We start from the raw sequence: 19957 nt of genomic DNA on the forward strand, positions 1-19957 counted from the left end.
GGTGGATGACTGTAGAACTCCACGTGCCTTCAGACTGTCACGCACAAATCTGGACGCGTGCCTTAATCAAATAGCCAGACAAACAATCGTTACATAATTTTACTTGTGTTTATATTAACCATGTGAATAATTAGGTTATTTTCTAAATATCGCAGATACTGAAATTCTTTGTTTATAAATCGTTTTTTTTTTTTTTCTTAATGATTCGCAATTCAGAAGCTACTATTGTATTCGAATCCTCGTCAAACGTGTCACGTGTCACTCCATGAATTGAGAAAAAATTATCCAACTGAAAAAAATTGTGTGAAAAGTGTTCCGAACGTAAACCATATTTTTTTATATTTTTGTACCATTTTTTTTTTTTTTTTTTTGTCAATACAAAACTTTACGCCGTTTCAATATCGGTCTGGGTTTTGCTAGAACGTTGAATATGGACAGCGATTGTAAAGGATGTTTATGATGACTTGAAATTGCATAATTTCAAAGGGACACGCAAAAACATTAAGACGAAATTAATCCTTGCGCTGCGCACCTCCTGTGTACAATACTTGTTCAGAAATTAGTGCGTAGATGCGGAGATATAGATTCAAATAACTTGAAAAAATTCTGGGGTACCCTTTAACTATTATATTTCAAGGCAAATTAGTTATTTCTAGCAAAATGAAATTTTGAATATAAAAAAACAAATTCAGAAAACAACGAAACATAGGAAAATGGATTATTCCACTAAAAAAATCATAACTCACTGTATTTATTCAACATTTTGAGCTGAAAATTGACTGAGTAGCTCTCAAGGTACAGATAGTTAAAAAAAAAAAAATGGATACACCACGCGATGAAAAAAGATATTTATTTGAGTGAGTGAAGTTGAGTATTTGGAAAAAGAATGAATCAACGACCTTTACGATATTTCCTTATGTTGGATCAAATTAGATTATTTTAGATTTTTTTCGTGGAATTCAAGGTGAAGACGGTGCCGGGTCATTTTGACCCCAATGTACAGGAAGCGAAAATACGGTATCAGTTATATATATTCAAAATTTCATTATTACAACAATATCCAATGCAACCAAATTCAAGTCGATTGCGCGTATAAAATTTGGAAGACGTTTGCTCTCCGGATCATCATTGTCAAAACCGTAACCACGTTCTAAAAAATGATAGTAGACGCTGGTGGTAAAAACGGACAAGCCATTCATCCAAAAAGTCAAAGTGATAAGATGTTTAGAATTCCGGCTGAAATCTTTACCTCGGTGTCTTATTGCACTCTAAATCTGGACTAGCATGCAATGTTGTTACAGGATAATTTCGTGGACGACGGAGAGGGATGACTAATCGGATCGGATCGGGCAGGAAAGAGATCGAGGATGTTTAGTATGAGTCCCAGCTATCAGTGACGTGGTTTTGAATAATGTCAAAGTTGAAAATTTAGGTTTTGCCCAGTTGGTCTAGTTCGTGATCGAACTACGAACACCCAACTCACAATGCGCCGTAAGCGTGGAGTCGCTGAGGTCTTTCCGGGACGAGTCACCATCTATTGAGTAACCATCGTTGTAGAAAAGTTCGAGAGGTCGTACGCCAGGATCGAGGGGGCAGCCATCAGCTCGCTTAATCAAATGCAAACAAACCTTCAAGCGAGTCCTGGCGCGCGATTTACCAAAAACACGACTGGTCTTGACCGCTCTACAGACAATTGTTATTCCGTCTAACGCCTCAGGGTATCCAGTCATTTCGCACATTTCAATCCAAGGCCACTGAAGGCTGACCAAAAACCAGCTTAGCTGCGAAAATCGAGATCCTGCGGAAAACAGGGTAGCTTCTATTCTTCGACATCGAATTGGTGTGACTCGCAAATTCCAAATCGAAACCGGATCACAGGTCATTTTCCGAAAATACGGCTGACCGTGAATGTCCTCGAGACCGTTAGTATTCCATCTAATACCTGGCGAGTGGATTTGTTTCGCAAATTCAAATCCAAGGGCAGTCAAGACGGTCCAAAGTTTGAATCAGTTCAGTATTAACCAATCAGACTGATCTCTGGTCTCTTGTCTGGTCTTCTCAGGGTGAAGAGTCCTGGAGGATTCTTCAACGGCATTTCTTGCGTGACTTGACTCCGACTGGATCTTTCTCATCTTCGAACAAGGATCCGGCGCTTGTGGTCATTAATTGTCGCCGGTGATAATCTCCGTCGCGATTTGCATCTCGGGTATCGGTATCGATTGATTCCCTGGTCGCGTAGCTGCCTTGCCGATGTCAGTAAGAGCCGCATTTAACGATGGACGGTGAAGCCTTTGATATGAAGAAAGACGACGGCGATAGCGCACCGGGAGGTCATCACGAGGACGGAGGTGGGGGCGAGCCGATGCAGCCGTCCCGGCGCATCGCAACTATATAAACCCAGACAATCTCACCCCAAAGCATCAGTGTTTCTTCGCCGATCCTCTTACGAACAAACATGGCTTGCAAGGTGAGTTTTTGGGTGACAAGACCTCGAGGTTCCCATCGAACCGTAATCGCGGAAGATGAGTTTTCGACCAATCATTAGAAAGAAGGATAACCAACTTGACTGACGGTTGAAAGACGGACTTTCGTCGACTGGCTGACCATCGATCCATCTTCACGAAGCAAATTCAACCACGGATTCGTCCTAACGAACAAAACAACTATTTCATAAATGACAACAAAATGACAGAGACACAAGTAGTTGCAGTTCTGTCCCAGGACGTTACGCGACGACAAAGCATATTCCATTGGCGTCCTTTTATTCACGAGTACCCTGCACGTATAAATAATCCTCCGGTACGTGTCGCTGCATTATAACAACTCCAATGAGGCTAAATTTTATTGCATTATATCACCTGTTGCGTATGAATACGAAATATGGTCACGGGGAGTGGCGATAGTCGGCTCGAGTCTCGATTACGTCAAAAACGCGTTGCACTGACCATCCTAGAATCGGGGTTCCCGGATATGGTGGGTAGTGCTGTGAATTGATTTAGCTGCACTTGAGTTTCACCAGACGTTATTGGCTCAAACTATCGGACAGATCGTTCGAACACTGTCAGGCGAAGACTGCTATAGAGTAAATTGTACAGCAACATTCAGGGTGAAACGTGTATCGATGTTACCTTTGAGGTTGCTCTCGTCATACCGCCGCGATTTGAAAATGGGAATATGTAACTCAAACCGTCAATTGATATTCGGTGTGATCGAATTTCTGTTCAACCTCGTTTTTACTCCATGAATAGTTGCAACGGATCTTGAACCACGTACACTTATCATTCCCATCAGATTCCATTCTCTCGTATTGTATTCGTGTTAGTATAAACCACTGTTTCAATTGGTAACCGGAAGGTAAAAATTCAACCACTAGTAACGCCATCAGCAGAGTCTCTCAACAGTTTCACTATAAAATACAATCTCCGTCTCGGTTACTTGTTTTTTGGCTTACAAATATCAGTCGCGAAGTGACAAAAGTGACTCCTATTAACCCTTAGCGGCCACACGAGGTAACTAGTTACCCCAGGCTCAGAATAAGTGAAACTATTAGCCCCTCCAGTAATTTTACAAAATAGATATACTCTTTGAATGATCGACGGATACCGTTATTTTTTTATGGCAGTGGTATATGTTGTGCGTGCAATCCTAAAATTTTAGCCCTTGATATTGAAAAATGGCGGAGTAATGAATTTTCTTCTGAAAAAAGCCATTTTTTCTGAATTTTCACATATACGACCAGTTTTTTGAACGCCATCTACAAATTGACTGATAAAAATCATTAGAAATATTGAAGAACTCTTCAAGAAACATGAAACAATCGGTTAGAAGTCTTAGAACACCCATATACATGTCTTGTACAACTAGGTTTTTCAGCATGGGGTAACGAGTTACCCCATGTGGCCGCTAAGGGTTAAAATAAATCCCCATGAGCACCCCCACGGTATCAAAGATTCTTTGTTTCGTTTCTTCCAGCTCATAATTGTCCTGGCAGTGGCAGCCGTGGCCAATGGCGGAGTAGTGCCAGTGGCACCAGCCGCACCAGTGCTGGCTAAGCTTGAGGATTTCGACTCGGTCCCGCAGTACAGCTTCGCCTACGACGTCCAAGACTCTCTGACCGGTGATTCCAAGGCGCAGTACGAGACGCGAAACGGAGACGTCGTCCAGGGCAGCTACTCTCTCATCCAGCCCGACGGAGTTCGTCGCATCGTCGACTACACGGCGGACCCCGTCAATGGGTTCAACGCCGTCGTCAGTAACGAACCGGCCCTGGCCGCCGTCGCTCTGGCCCCAGCCGCCGCCGCCTTCCCAGTCGCTCCTGCCGCCCCCGCCGCCCCCGTCGCTCCAGCCATCCCAGCGTCGGGCCCAGACTCCGACGTCGAGGTCGTCGAGGCCCGTTCCGGGCCCCTCAGGAACGCTCCGTTGGCCAAGGACCCCGCCTCCAAGGCCTCCGCCCCCGCTCGACTCGTCGCCAGCGCCCCAGCCGCCCCCCTGGCCCCCGTCAGGGCCGCAGCAGCGCCCCTCAAGTACGCGGCCTACACGGCACAGGCCCCGGTGGTCGCTGCACCCCTCGCAAAAATTTCTACCCTCAACTACGCGACCTACCCTGCCTACTCCGCCTACACCGCAGCCTACTCCTCACCCTTCGCCTACTCCGCCCCTGCCGCCGGTCTGACTTACGCCCCCGCCGCATTGTGAGGTGTCAAAAGCCGGCCAGGGAAATGGACGCACCGTTTTTTACCGCTGATTTCATATTCGTTCACATCCGTACGGTTCTTTCCGAATTCTGTGATCAAGTAAACCTGAGAAACTTATCATTATTCAAGCAATGTAGAACACAGTTCAAATTCTTTCACGCATACCATTGACCTGCAAATATATATACTGGAATGATCGAAAATTTTTTGGCTAAATGTGGTACTCGTGTTGCCAAAAATGGTGCTTCTGTAATCCCGACCCCTTGGAGAAATGCTTGCTTGTAACCGGAAAGAAAATTTTTATATCTTCGTTGTGAACGTGTCACTCAATCTATTTGTTTTTTTTTTTTTAATTATTTTTATAAATTGTAGCTTTATTCTATGCGATTGAAATTTATTTAGCATCGTGGAGTGAAGGATATTCGAATTGTAGGTCAAACAAGTACGTCACATGAATTATTTGATAACTTTTCGACCCGAGTGTGTGGGTCCTTCTCGGAACGATATTACATTTATTAACAGTGTCAGGAACAGATGGAAAAACGAACATCGTCGTAGAAATATTTTTTCATATCCATAAATGTCCAAATTTGGATTTTGATTTCGTTTTTCCACCTGCTGCTGACAGTGTTAATAAATTTATATCGTTCTGAAAAGGTCCCATTATTTATGTCACGTACTTCTTTGACTTATAATTCCAATATCCTTCACTCTAATATATCATCGAGATAAGATTTCGATATTTTTTTCTTAGCATCGTATAAAAGTACATTCGCTGTCAGAGAAATATACATTTGTTATTCGTAACAACGGAGTTTCTGACGTAGGTTCACCGGTTGACAAATTTTTCTTCCGAGTGCAAGGTGCGGTGACTTATGCACGTCACGGATAAATCCCTTTTGTATCTGGAATTGTGTAATATCTTGTAAGGTAAATAAACCGTTTGTAAGCCTGTTTCAATACTTGGTTTTTAATTTATACCCACTTGATGGTGAAATTCTGGAGAGAAAAGTACGAAGTAGGATTGTCGACAGTCTGACGAAGAGAGAGTGTCTACTGAATTTACGAAACTGGATAAATTTAACTCTTTATTAAACACAAAATAAGAAATGCGTATGTCAGATACTCTTTTTCGTTGACGTTAATCTATTCGATCAATGTCAATATAACTTCTAATTTAAGTTATCCGGAAGAAAATTTCAGGCGAAAAGACATTCTATGTTATCGAAATTTGTACGCTGAAAATAATGCAGCAAAACTGCATCGTAATGATTACGAAATTGTTTCTTTCAACAAGGCTGCTCTGAAACAGTGAAACTTGCTCTATTTAAATTTGTATGAATTGCATCACTTGAAACTTTAAAACATTGCATCTCAACATCTGGTACTTTAATAAATAATTCTTCCTTCTTTCATCTCAAATCCAGTTCCCGTTTTGTAAGCAACTATCTTGCCGATGAGGTCCTTTCAAAAAACGCAAGATCCGTTTTTGACATTACACAAAAAAATAATCTTATCTAATTGTAAGATCGAGGAATGGATACACCGTCAAGAAGTAGCGAAGGATAAGTTACACTGAATTTCTGGAACATTCGGGATTTTTCTAAAAATTAAACTGTAGTGCATTTGTCTGAAAATTTTCTAGCCGCAAAATCGTGTTCTTCGAATTGCGCAGCAACCACACCCAGCTGAACGTAATCTTAGCGTAACTCGGCGATCGCATACTACCGTAATAAATGTGACTGCTTAATCTTGTTGCACAAGTTTCCAAGTAAGAAAGAGACGGTCGTATTGTGACTGCAGGCTCAAAGAAGGAGCGTGAATCGAATTCAGATTGGCCCGAAACTCTGACTCACTTATACAAACACTCGAGCGAATATTCAGACGCCTCTATAATTTCTCACTCGCATCTATAGGTCATAATATCTGTGTATGTGCCATAAAACGTGACACACATGCATTGCGTTGCATCAACATTTGCGAATCACAATCGAATCGGCATGCGTGTAAAACATATTGTTCGAAGCAGTTTTCTGATCACTTCTCTTCAACTTTTTCTTTTTCTCAACGACTTATGTGTGTATTATAATTAAGTTTTCTGCGTTTAGCTGAAGATAAATTCGCCATCTGAATAGGTTTCGCAAAACTTTACGATCAAGTTAATATGTTTAAGCGATTGTACAATAAACAAACAAACAGAATACCGATTCACCGGACCAAGTCCTGCTGTTAGGTGACTTTTCGAAACTTGTGCGTTGATTCTTTTAACATGAAAAGTAATGAAAGTTTGATAAGACGAGCTGCGGTGAATCATCTTTGGGATCTGATTACGCGATTAGAATAATTTGCTTCTTCTTTCATTTTTTTTCTCCAATTCGAATGCCTCTCGAATTCTCGTTGAGTCATTCCTCGGCAATTGAGGGCATTAAATCATGTTTGTACACGATTATTCACACATCGCGACAAGGTTGAATAAGCAGAAATTACGCAAGCGAAAGAACGCGCTCCTATTGTCAAGTTGAAACAGACGTTCGTTTCGATTCAATTTCTCGATCGCTACAGGATATAAGTATAATACATTGAAGATTTATTTTGCGATGAGACGGGAACTAAACGGCACTCGGCTGATGCAGTGAAGCATAAAAATGATCGCGTAACTCCCTCTCTCGCTATTTTCAGGCTCTCAAACGTAATCTTTCACCTGCAGCTACACCTACATTATAAACAATCATCGAACAAAATTTAATTGGGAATGAACGGTTTTACTGTGACTAAAAATTTTTACAAATTCGGTATTTCATGTGTGATATTTACAAAACAATTGGGCACATCAATATCGTCAACAATAAATGAAACCCGTTGACGTTACACTACGACCGGTGCACCGACTGGAACGTTGAGTCTCGCGGCCACGGCTCTGGGGATGGTATAAGCCACGGGGGCAGCAAGTAATGGAGCCGTCCTGGCGACAACGGGGGCGGAGGCTACGACTGGAGCAGCCTTGGCGACGACGGGAGCGACGGCGACGGCTGGTTCCCGGTTGACGACGGCGTTGAAGCCGTTAACGGGGTCGGCGGTGTATTCGACGATGCGGCGAGTGCCGTCGGGCTCGACGAGGGAGTAGCTGCCCTGGACGATGTCTCCGTTTCGCGTCTCGTACTGCGCCTTGGAATCACCGGTCAGAGAGTCTTGGACGTCGTAGGCGAAGCTGTACTGGGGAGCCGGGTCGAAGTCCTCGATCTTTGCCAGGACCGGACCCGCTGGAGCTACCGGAACTACTCCGGCTTTGGCGACTGCCGCCACGGCGAGAAGGATGCAGAGCTGCGAATTGCGGAATTTAGTTAGGTCAGGTTGGCGGAGGTCGAACGCGCAGTTATTGGGCGATCGGTTTCAGGGTGGCAACGATCGGCGGATGAGGTGCTTTTGAGGATTACGATTCGCGACACTCGGTATTAATCACGCTTCGGTTGTCTCACCGAGCTGCGATCGACCAAAGAATTTCCAATAACTTCAACTCGATTGTAATTTTTGTCAACAAATTCTGATTTTTGAATTCAACCGACGTTGGATTCAAAGCCTACCTCATAACTTCGCAGCTTTGAGTAAATCTTTTTGCAATTTGTTGTTAACAATAATTGACTCTGTACTCAAACGACTGACTAGGCTTCTTGTAATCGGAACATGCTGCCGACAATCGCTTTAATTGTTGAGCAGATCATTTTCGTACCCATCGTACTTTAGGTTTAAAAAACTCTCTCAGTAGTCAAAGAAGTAGAAACTACAAAGTGATTACTGAAATCTTGAGCAAGTCGCTAAATTTTTAATAGCTTCATTTCGATTGTAATTTTTGACAACAGATTTCGATTTTCAATTACATCTGACGTTGGATTCAAAGCCTCCCTCATAATTTCATACCTCGGGGTAGATCGTTTTGCAATTCGTTGTTAACAATAACGAACTTTCTACTCAAACGACTGAGTTATAAGCTTCCGATAATCGAAACACGCTTTCTACAATCGTCTCGATCACTGAGAAGATCATTTCCAATGAATCATAAGATACGGCAAAACAATATTCTCGATAGTTGAAGAACTAGAACAACTCCTGTTTGATGAATGAAATGCTTGCATCCTACATAGACTAAATTAAGGTGGCTCAAGTGTTAATACGAAATTTCAAATCAATTTAACGATCTGTTTGATATCCATTTGCGATTCCTTGTGAGGCTAACTTATCTGAACCCGGCTTCAAAATCGTAAAAAATAACGAATAAACTAAGCCCGTCAGGAGATTCAAATTTCGTTAATCTAAGAATCTGGAAATGAGAAATTAAAATAATCAAATTCAAATGCAATCAGCTGAGAAGCAGTGAATTCTACTCTAATCAAAAATACTTGACTAAACTAACGATACGTTGATCAAACATAACACAACATATTCTATAACTAATGTTTTTACATTATTATACCAATCTTGAGAACTGTGGTACATATAGGTTTCAAGACACTAAAGCAAGCGACAAACTACAAAATGAATAAAGAATGAATATCCATCTACCTTGAATGCCATGATAATGAAACGAGCACCGATAGCAGCGAGTGAAACTGAAGCAGCAACTGATGAGCCTGAGTAGGAGTTCGCTACGCTTATATCGTTGAAGGTGTCACAATGTCAAACCACCACTCCCACTGGCAACGTGACAATTGCGTAGCCTATAATTCCCAGCAAGGGTAGTCGACTGCAAGGTCATCTGATGCAACTCCTCGTAAAGGAAGGAAACTGGATCGCCACTGCGATCATCCAGCGATCAAATTCGAGTCCAATCTGCACTCTATGCGCGTCCATCACTCGACACCACCTTTCCCAAGTACCAACTCTCGAAATACACAAAGTCCTGACACACCGTCTGCTCAATTTACCGTCAATATGAAGTGACTTAGACGAACACGAAACGAGGCAGCATCTGATATTGCTGGAGATTTTTATCGGGGCAATCGACCATTGGACGAACTGGGGGACCGGAATCTCTCAATGGGCCATCTGGTGTTTTAGTAAAAGGATATTCAACCGTCCTGCGTTTAATACCTGAAGAAATCAGATTAAACTGGACGCTTTATAGACCACTTGAGATGAGACTATGAACAGTGAACTTTCGGCTTTGCCCAATTAGGCCAACTGGCTGTTTCTCATTGATTATATAAAATTTGCTCGGAGGAAGGTATTTGAAACTTTGACGTGGTTCGTGATCCAAAGAAACCAAGAAAGTGATAAATTTCTCCTGGTCAATAAAAGACGTGTTTCGACTTGAGTTTTAATTACATTTTCTTTCCTTCATTCCTTTTCATTGTAATCCAGTAAAATATTATGGTAATGCAAGTAAGCGCGACCGCCAAACGCTTTTCAACCTTTTGAATTTTGACGTGCAAACATTTTCGTCTCCATACTTTTTCTATCCAGACTACATATCCGTGATACTTTTACCGTAGGGTGTCGATACGACGATTATAAAACGTTGGAAAAACGGGCATTAAAATTGACTCGATTCTTAGCGATTGCGTGAATGTCGTCAGAGCCTTTGGCCTTGCCTGAAATTGGCCAACCGATATTATTTTTGTATTCAAGTCAGCGAGCGGACCGATTTACATTCGTGTTAGCTTTTTCGTATCATTTCCTCGGCTGGCGTCACGTCACGCATGTTACAGCGATAACTGCGTGCGATGCGATTCGCGATTCAAAGAAGCCTTGGAAGAAAATTAAAATTAAGAAAAAATCTAGCGTAGTTATAGAAAATTGCGACAATCGGAATCGTGGAAAATTACAAAAGGCTGCGGAGAAAGACGATCTGGAAACACGTCCTCATTGACCAACGCGAGAAAGCTTACTTCGGGTCCTGATATTATTCTAGTCAGCGAAGCTCTGCGGGCCATTCCCAGTGTCCCTCTTAATCGAATTTCGAGACATTGGTATTCGGTCGTCTCATATGCCCGACTTGAAATACTAATCAAATTGCACAAGCGGCGAATAGTCGACGGATGATAGGTGCAATACTCGCGTGTGGTCATTGCTGTTGGATACGGGGAAGGGGCGATGCGAGGATGGTCAACGATATAAGCCAGAACCAAAAGACAGTTAGGCATCAGTTGATGACCAGCAGTTGATCTGTGCAACAGTACAATGGTTTCCAAGGTACGAATCTCATCGTAAATTATACCATTAAAATCAGTATCAGTGACAGTGATCTTTTTTCAAAACGTTTTGTGCGAAGTTGCCGATACTTATCGAAGTGTATTTATTGTACCGAAACGAAAGGACTTGCGGTGCAATTCAAATCATACCTTATTTTTATACTTTTTATTCATTTTTAACACGCTGATATTGTGTCTTCGGTCATCGAGCTGGCATCCACGAACTGTGAAGACTACATTGACGGATATAGTGAAATTCATTCAATGATTAAATTGAACAAATAATTAATGTCTTGATTTTCATACCATTGACATATCAAAGTTCTTTTATGTTGAATGTCAACTTCACGCAAAATGTATATAAAAAAATTGCGAAAATATTCAATCACCGTTATTTTCAAAGTAAATTCTACCTCATGATCAGAACAGTAGTAGATAAATCAAGGTGAAATTCTTAGAGAGATTTGCTCAGAATTTTACTGATCGGTTCATAGCTTTTACTTCGTTGGCTACCGAAAGAATTTTTCAAACCTTAAGTACCATGAGTATGAAAATGATCTGCTCAACAATTGAAGCGATTGTTGGAAGCATATTCCGATTACAGGAAGCTCACTCAGTCGTTTGAGTACAGAGTCAATTATTGTTAACAACAAATTGCAAAAAGATTTACTCAAAGCTGCGAAGTTATGAGGTAGGCTTTGAATCCAACGTCGGTTGAATTCGAAAATCAAAATTTGTTGACAAAAATTAAAATCGAGTTGAAGTTATTGGAAATTGTTTGGTCGATCGCAGCTCGGTGAGACAACCGAAGCGTGATTAATACCGAGTCTCGCGAATCGTAATCCTCAAAAGCACCTCATCCGCCGATCGTTGCCACCCTGAAACCGATCGCCCAATAACTGCGCGTTCGACCTCCGCCAACCTGACCTAACTAAATTCCGCAATTCGCAGCTCTGCATCCTTCTCGCCGTGGCGGCAGTCGCCAAAGCCGGAGTAGTTCCGGTAGCTCCAGCGGGTCCGGTCCTGGCAAAGATCGAGGACTTCGACCCGGCTCCCCAGTACAGCTTCGCCTACGACGTCCAAGACTCTCTGACCGGTGATTCCAAGGCGCAGTACGAGACGCGAAACGGAGACATCGTCCAGGGTAGCTACTCCCTCATCGAACCCGACGGCACCCGCCGCATCGTCGACTACACCGCCGACCCCGTTAACGGCTTCAACGCCGTCGTCAACCGGGAATCCGCAGCCGTCGCCGTCGCTCCAGTCGTCGCCAAGGCCGCCCCCATCGTCGCGCCCGCTTCCGTCGTCGCCAGGACCGCTCCCCTCGTCGCCGCTGCCCCCGTGGCAGCACCAGCTCCCGTCCTCGCCAGGAGCGCCCCCGTCGTCGCAGCCGCCCCTCCAGCTCCGTTGGCTTATAGCGCGCCTCTGGGAGTTCCCGCCGTCGCTCCAGCGTCTCTTGCCTACACCGCTCCTCTGGGATTCCCACCGGTTGCCAAGGTCGGAAGTCCGGTCGGCGTTCCGGGTGTCCTCCCCTATTCGGCTTACGCTGGACCCGCTGTTGCCAGGCTGGCTGCTCCGCTGACCTACGCTGCTGCTGGATACGCAATCTAATCACACGAACTTCTGTTGATATAATGATACTTTATAAAAATAAACATTTTTTAACGTAAATTCACAAATTATTCTTTACTTGTTTTTACCAGTGTGATTTTGCAAGCAGAGCAGAAATTACATTTCTCATTCACCAAAACCCGTTTGAGAGCGAACATTTTTTTTTGTCAATCATCTCCCTTCTGGTTTGTAAAATCGATTTTTTCTCACTGCGATACTTCTAGGTGCTGAATTATCTGCGTTTGTTTGTTCGGCGTTCAGAAAAGGTTATTTTCCTCAATTCTCTTTTTCCTATTGCCATTTCGTTACCTCGCTGCTGTTCTGCGAGAGTGAAAATTACGTACAATGCGAGAAAAAAGTATTTCGTAAAATCTGGTAAATAATTTGATCTACCTGTAACTGCAGTTAACAATACGATACGTACATCGAAATCAATCGTGCCCGAATATTTCGGCAAATCTTCTTGAAATCTGGCTTCTTCGACGAAGAAAGTGTCGTCAGACGGTAAAATCGTTCCGTTGGATAGCGTCGCAGGGATTATGGGCGACAGCACGAGTTTAAGCAGCTAGACTCAATCGAGCGTGGTGTCAATTGAATACTAATGAAAATCGGATGACACGAATACACAATGGGAGGCTGAGGTGTGTCTAGTATAATAAGTAAAAGTGGCAATCAATGTCACTCAATTGGCATACCGCATAAATTATTATAACACTTTCTGCAATTCACTGCTTCGCTGCCGCGCCGTTATGCAATAACCTTGCCGTACGCCTCGAGCCTTTCTTAATTTGCAAGTATGTACATGTTCGCACTCAATTCACAGAAACAAGATATGCGTAGTTGTAGGTACCGTTGGTTTGGAACTTAGCCAGCAACTTATTTCTATCGTTCAAGATAATCCTGGTTCCACTCGAACGGAGAATAACAACAACTCGCGATTCAATTCGAAGAATAAAAAACAAACTGTATAAGTTTTATAACGTTTATAGATGACCGGTAAATCTGAAATTCTCGAGCTACACGATCCTATAAAGTACAGTTGAATTCAGTTTTCTATACAGGTATTTTTACAGTCATGACGTTTGGAAAATAAATTTTCTCAAAATTTTACGCATTTTGTAACATTTCAATTCAAAATTTATTAAACACTTTTTCACAACTTGATCATGTGTACCGATGATTGTCAGAATTATATACTTTCTGGAATGATATCCTGATAATAATAATAATAACTTCAATGACAATATTCTTTATCAAAAGCACTTTTTTTTCATCAAAAAATTTGGAGCAAATTTAAAAAAAATAATCGCACCAAATCGGCGATATTAAATAAATGGAATAATCTAAAGATAATTAAAAACAAGAAATTACTACGCCGATGTGTGATTGTGTAAAATAATCGCCGCGTCATTTTTTCCTAATGTTACGCATCAAATTGTATGAAAAATAAGTTCATACAATTTTCACACAGAAGAATCCTTGTTTTTACTAAATTTATCGAAATGTAAAAATCGTGCTTCTCGCGAAGAAAAAACAAGATCTATTTATCTAGAAATTAAGTTTACAACTTACTCCTCCGTAAAATTGACAATTTCGAGCAGTGTGATAAATACCCGATAAACAATCACTCCGACAGACCTGGAAAAATTGTTCAAACAATTTAAATCAGCGTGAAAATCGTCCGCAGTTGCGAGGTAGACGGGCGGCTGACCAAGCGCGGCAGTTTCTACTAGAACGGCAATAGGCTGAGAGATAGATCTGCTCGAGCCGGCAAGTAGTTAAACCTACGAATGAGTCGGCCGTGTGGCTGCCGGTTCGTCGAGTCTGACTACTTCCTAGTGGCTCATCTGCCGCCGCTGTCACTTTCTATGACTGCGTTGATCGTGAGTGGCACAGTGATACCTAAATACGACTTTGCGGTAAGAATTTTCCGTGCAGATGATAAACGGGAACCGAATGAGGCATATACTGGAGACTCGTAAAAATCCATTCGAGATTTAACCACCGGTCTTATTTTCTAAAATGCTGGGTTAATTATTGTAATGTTAGTTTTATAACAATCACACAAGAAGTCCATTTTCTTTTATCTGATCTCGATTTATATAATTATTTTTTTTTTATTTTTTTTTTTTTTTTTTATTTTTTTTCTATTCTCCATTTACGCAGAAATCTATTTTTCTGAACTGTATATGACGCATTTGCAAGGGGAAAAAGATTGGATCAGCAAGAAAACTGTATAATTATATGTCACCAAGAAATCTTACTCACGTGCATGATGACGGATCACGTTGGTTTAGCGCTGATTCATTTAGCCGGTAGCGTTAAAAATTCAAAACACTTCCACTGCGGTTGTCGTACGACTAGCGTGACAAAGTCCTTCCAAAGTGCCTTCGAGATGTATTAGATCGACCCAATTCATAGGAAAATTAAAACATTTCGATTTCGTTCGCGCCTTATGCAGATCTGCTTGACAATATGGGTACTCGTTACAGATTTTTATCACGGCTCTGATTCGCTGGTTAAGGTGATATCGAAATGATTTAACGATTACGATACTTTTCATAGAGTAACTTCACTGCCACAAAAGGAATGTGATGATTTGCCTTCCGAGTTTAACTTCTTCCGAATATCGCTGCTCACGGTTAAGTGATCCGAACGGTGGAAAGCCGAAGTTCGATCACTTCGGAGTGCGAATAAGAATTGACCCAAATTCTGTCGCGCGTGGATGTGACGAATAGGATGTTGCGACGAATGGATCGGTGACTCCAAGGAGACGTAGATCTCGAAGCGTACCGGTTGCATTGTGTCCAGCGGTTGACAGTGGAATTATGTCACCCGGGAGGCTGAATCCAAGGTCCAGGTTAACCATGAACGTAGGAGATAACGAGGAGGGGAGGAGAAAGATCCAGGGAGAGTGAAAGATCGGTGAAGTGAATGTGTGTGATACAGAGAGAGGGAGAGAGAAAGAGGAGGTATGTATTCGGTTTTGGGTGAACGTCAGCGAGGGGCGCGGCCTCGCAGCGTTAAAATTCTCCGCTTCGTTTCGATGGTATAAAAGCCCTGGCGGTGCTGTGGACAGTATCAGTCATCCACAAGACAGTACAGCAGCCATGGCATTCAAGGTGAGCAATTACCGCATGCCTGTATAGTAATCGTCAATCCAGTCTGAATCAGGATGAGATATTTTTCATCCGCTGGAACTGTATGACGTTGTTAGGAATCGAGGCGGACATTATTTTACGGTTACTTTTCAACTTTGTTCGTTGGAAGTGTTTTTTTTTGTGTCAAGGTTCTACGCAACCTACTGAACAGAGTAACACGATGTACATACCGTGATGGGAAATAGAACGTCGTTCAAAGATTTATAATATTCATGACATTTGTGAAAGTGTATTGTTACCGTATCGACGTCGTAGTTCGTCTCGGGACAATAGATTCAGATCCGAATTGAATATCTCTGGCCATTGTCTCGGTTTAGAACCGAGACCGCGGAGTTATCCTCGTCGTAAATTGAATCTACAGAAATGACGTGTCATAACATTGAATGTCTATGTATCGTAGTAACTATCAAAAAATTGGATATCTAACTGATTATGTATGTAAGCTGTTGATGAATCTTCATCGACACAATTGTTGTTGATTTTTGTAACTGGGAAATTTTACGATGCCAACAAAAAATCATCTATTGAAGACATAAGGCTCATTACCGATTTGTAGACAATATTTCATTCGTGATTCACACATTATTTGCAAATAACGTCAGAAAAATAAGAAATCGGGAGACTGAAAATACATCGCTAACAGACCTCCTTCCACTTCCAGTTCGTCGCCCTCTTCGCCCTCGTGGCCGCCGCCAACGCCGGAGTTCTGGCGCCCGCCCCCCTGGCCTACCATGCCGCCCCCGCCTACGCTCACGCCGTCCCAGCTTACGGCTACGCCTCGGCTCCCTTAGCCAAGGCGGTGGTCGCGAAGACCGTCGACGCCGATTACGACGCTCATCCCCAGTACAGCTACGCCTACGACGTCCAGGACTCGATAACCGGGGACAACAAGCAGCAGCACGAGACCCGCGACGGCGACGTCGTCCAGGGTAGCTACTCCCTCATCGAGTCCGACGGAACCCGACGCACCGTCGACTACACCGCCGATCCCGTCAACGGATTCAACGCCGTCGTCCACAAGGAACCCGCCGGCGTCGCCGTCAAGACCGTCGCCGCTCCCGTCGTCGCCAAGTACGCCGCCCCCGTCGCCCACGCCCCCCTCGCCTACGCCGCCCCCGTCGCTCACGCTCCCCTCTCTTACGCCGCCCCCGCTGCCCACGTGACCTACGCCGCCCCCGCCGTCGCTCACGCCGCCCCCCTTTCATACTCAGCGTACGCTGCCCCCACGGCTCATGTCAGCTACGCCGCCCCCGCCTACGCTTACCATCATTAAGCCGAACTTTTTTGTAACTAGTAATATTTAAAAGTGAATAGTTTTTAAATAAAAACGAAATACTTATCATGTACGTGTAATTGTTTGTTTTATCGACGAGTTTCGTATAGTTGCACATTCATTGTCAGACCGGATATGATTGATTTTACTAAAAAATTATTTGAAAACCCACTATTAACAACCAGGCATTTCATTCGTGTCGATATATTGTTCCGTAAAATAATTGCTCAAGCAGTCTAGATCAATATTTCATCCATAATATGGTAAATTTTCTGATACCGTATTCAAGAATGGTAACTGATCTTTTCTTACGCATTCCATATTTGAGAATATAAAAAGGTATACCTTAAATACGTATCCTCCTAGAAGCATAATGTCCATGCATATTTCAGAATCTAGCAACACAGAATTTTACCATTATACAAATTATTTGAAGATCAAATATTGTTTCGCACAATCGTTAAACAATGTAATGAAAAAAATGCTGTGAAAATTCAGTTTCCAGAATAACCAGCACAAATTGCCTGTGTGAAATTCCAACGCTCCGCTATACATATGATAGTAGTTATAACTAACACGTGGCTGTAGTACTTGCAGTACAACTATTTTAACACGAATCCCAGGCAGGAAACCAAACTATCCGTTTTATACGAATAGTTTAAATATCCAAATGAATCAAGTGCTGTAAGTGTTGGAATACTTCGTACTCAAACTATTCGGATTATCCGAGTATCCCAGCTTGAAGCGTTCGATCCGGTGGATCTGGGTTATTCGGTTAATCCGGTTACCCGAAAAAATCCAAGCTCTAGTCTAGGGACAATTGCTGCAACTGTTTGTCTTCAGCTACGTTATGGTGCACGATTCACTCCAACAGAAATTCTTGCAAGTCATCTTCCCCCTCTCTATGTTGCACCAGGCCAACCTCCTTGCTCACCAAAACAAGTCTCTCGAGTTAGTCGAGATACGATGAACGATACGGAAGTACTAAACACTGTAGCAACTTGGCTGTACGGTGCGCCAAGTTATTCAAAAAGGCTAATTATGCTTGGTGACGTTGGGTTCTCATGTACTTGGTTATAATTAGCGGTAGTATCTAAGTAAACTACCCTGAAATTGCTTCGTGACCTTTAAAGAAGTTTGCGATGCTCTATATAGTGCCAAACCTTCTTGTTAGTTAGTGAAGTTAACGCCGTAGATAGATTTTCGGATAATAAGACATGGTGGCCAATGCACTGCACAGCTCACCTTGGTAGTCACTCAACATCGGCAGCTTTTCCACAATTCTTTGGCGCCTCCTGGTTAGGCTGTTCCGCAGAAAAACGTCAACGATCCCACGGAACTTTTTGAGAACATAAAAGTTGACGAAGAATACTACCTTTCACTGTACGGCTTGAGCAGACTTGGCGATCTGATGTCACTATGGGTGCCAAAATCATAATATCTTCTCGATATATGGAGTAACTGGATTCGGTTTGTTCGATGTTGACTTCGCTAAATTTTTGAGCATTCCATATTTCTTTCCAGCCCAGTGTCGTTTGATTTGAAGACTGTGAAAATGAGATGTTCAGCTCTTGGATTCCACGCGAATATCAACCGAAGTTTGGCAAATTGGTAAAAAAAACCACAAACATTAATCATCATGAATATGACTGACCCAGGTTTGAGACCAGTGCCAAATATTTTCGTCAGCAATTGAGTTAGTGGTCTTAAGATTCAACGTCAAGAATGTTTAACAAGGAACAGCCGCCTTCATTAGCTCACCCAGAATACTTTCACAAATTGAGCAGCCTCTGTGTGACAGAATAATGTTCATTGTAAACTTCTGGGATTGATGCAAAGCAATGAAAGTTTGGCTGAAGTCATCCTTCTATTGAACAGCAATTCCGTAGAATGAAGAATCTGACCAGGAACTTCTCCCTTCGGCTACCTCGGCTTGAAAAACTGTACGCGAAAATGTTGCAACAATACCAAAAATAATTTTGCATACATCGACTTTCACCTCTTCGACAGCCTTGAGTGAAATGAACATTTTATCAGGTATAGAAATAGGTGACATGACGTATTGGATAGATATATTTCGACATCTGATTATGTTTACTTTCACCAAGTTTTCAGAGTGTACAATCAAGCGTTACTGACACTCGACGGAATATTTGCACACCAATTCTAGCGATTTGGGAAGTGTAATCATACTTTTTCAACAAAAGCATGCAATGAGTTGAGACAATGTTTGACTACTATTCTCAGTGTGAATAAATCTACGTATCCTTGTCGTGCCGTGCAAGCAGCATATTGTCTTATAAAGCTACAGTCACACTGTGAAATTTTCCAGTATTTCTCTACCGTTATTTATTATTTGGATGATTTTCATAAAAACTATTAGTTAATTACCAATTGATATAGTCAATCCAAAATGTGTTTTTCACTTATTCTCTTCATCCATGAGATTTGATACTTTTGTAAATCAGTAATAAGGTTTAAGCTCATTTAAGTTTTACATAATTGAATTCTTTGCATCATATTTTTGCTCACTATCATATGTAGAACCAAAATTATGATGTGCTGTAGCTTATCGAGATCATTTTATCTAAATAAAGCTTACACTCCAAGGCACCGTAAAAACCGAGGGTACAGTCCGAGACAAATGATTACACCCTAATTTAATTCAAAGTCCAAATCAACTGCAATTTTCGATACGAGCGCCAAATTTCAAAGTCAAATCCCACCTATCAATTCCAAATAAGTATCAGTTTCACCATCCGGAAAATAGTCAACTGCTTTAGCTACGATGCTTAATCAGGATCACTGAACTATCAACGACAGGTACAAGTCCTTGTTGATTTCAACGTGATACTATAAGTACTGACTCCCAAGTCAATTATTAGGCGTAACGATTGCATTGTGTCTACGCCTAACAGTGTGAATATTATCTCACGCAAAAGAATTCAAGCTGCAGGGTAACCACGCAGGCACTGTTAACGAAGAGGGGATAGAGAAAGACTCCTATCCGCGCGGAGAATGGAAAAGAGGATA

The 19957-nt window shown here is 42.3% G+C and overlaps 4 protein-coding genes across 4 annotated transcripts; 3 read left to right on the forward strand and 1 right to left on the reverse strand.

Moving 5' to 3' along the window:
* Positions 1–2435: 2435 nt before the first annotated feature.
* On the forward strand, positions 2436–4882 carry LOC107219108 (cuticle protein 21). Its single transcript, XM_015657194.2, has 2 exons — positions 2436–2467; positions 3973–4882. Exons 1-2 carry the CDS (start codon positions 2456–2458, stop codon positions 4693–4695), a joined length of 735 nt encoding a protein of 244 aa, XP_015512680.2. The 5' UTR covers positions 2436–2455; the 3' UTR covers positions 4696–4882.
* A 2553-nt stretch (positions 4883–7435) lies between these two features.
* LOC107219115 (larval cuticle protein A2B-like) lies at positions 7436–9330 on the reverse strand. The gene is made up of 2 exons (XM_015657200.2): positions 9252–9330; positions 7436–8015 (listed from the first exon to the last, which is right to left on the reverse strand). Exons 1-2 carry the CDS (start codon positions 9261–9263, stop codon positions 7560–7562), a joined length of 468 nt encoding a protein of 155 aa, XP_015512686.2. The 5' UTR covers positions 9264–9330; the 3' UTR covers positions 7436–7559.
* Positions 9331–10806: 1476 nt separating this feature from the next.
* On the forward strand, positions 10807–12550 carry LOC124294634 (larval cuticle protein A3A-like). Its single transcript, XM_046740725.1, has 2 exons — positions 10807–10880; positions 11831–12550. The coding sequence occupies exons 1-2, from the start codon at positions 10869–10871 to the stop codon at positions 12488–12490; spliced, it is 672 nt and encodes a 223-aa protein (XP_046596681.1). The 5' UTR covers positions 10807–10868; the 3' UTR covers positions 12491–12550.
* A 2977-nt stretch (positions 12551–15527) lies between these two features.
* On the forward strand, positions 15528–16997 carry LOC107219103 (larval cuticle protein A2B). The gene is made up of 2 exons (XM_015657189.2): positions 15528–15612; positions 16313–16997. The coding sequence occupies exons 1-2, from the start codon at positions 15601–15603 to the stop codon at positions 16922–16924; spliced, it is 624 nt and encodes a 207-aa protein (XP_015512675.2). The 5' UTR covers positions 15528–15600; the 3' UTR covers positions 16925–16997.
* The last annotated feature ends 2960 nt before the right edge of the window (positions 16998–19957 follow it).

This window comes from Neodiprion lecontei, chromosome 5 (genome assembly GCF_021901455.1).
Source record: "Neodiprion lecontei isolate iyNeoLeco1 chromosome 5, iyNeoLeco1.1, whole genome shotgun sequence".
Lineage (NCBI taxonomy): Eukaryota > Metazoa > Arthropoda > Insecta > Hymenoptera > Diprionidae > Neodiprion > Neodiprion lecontei.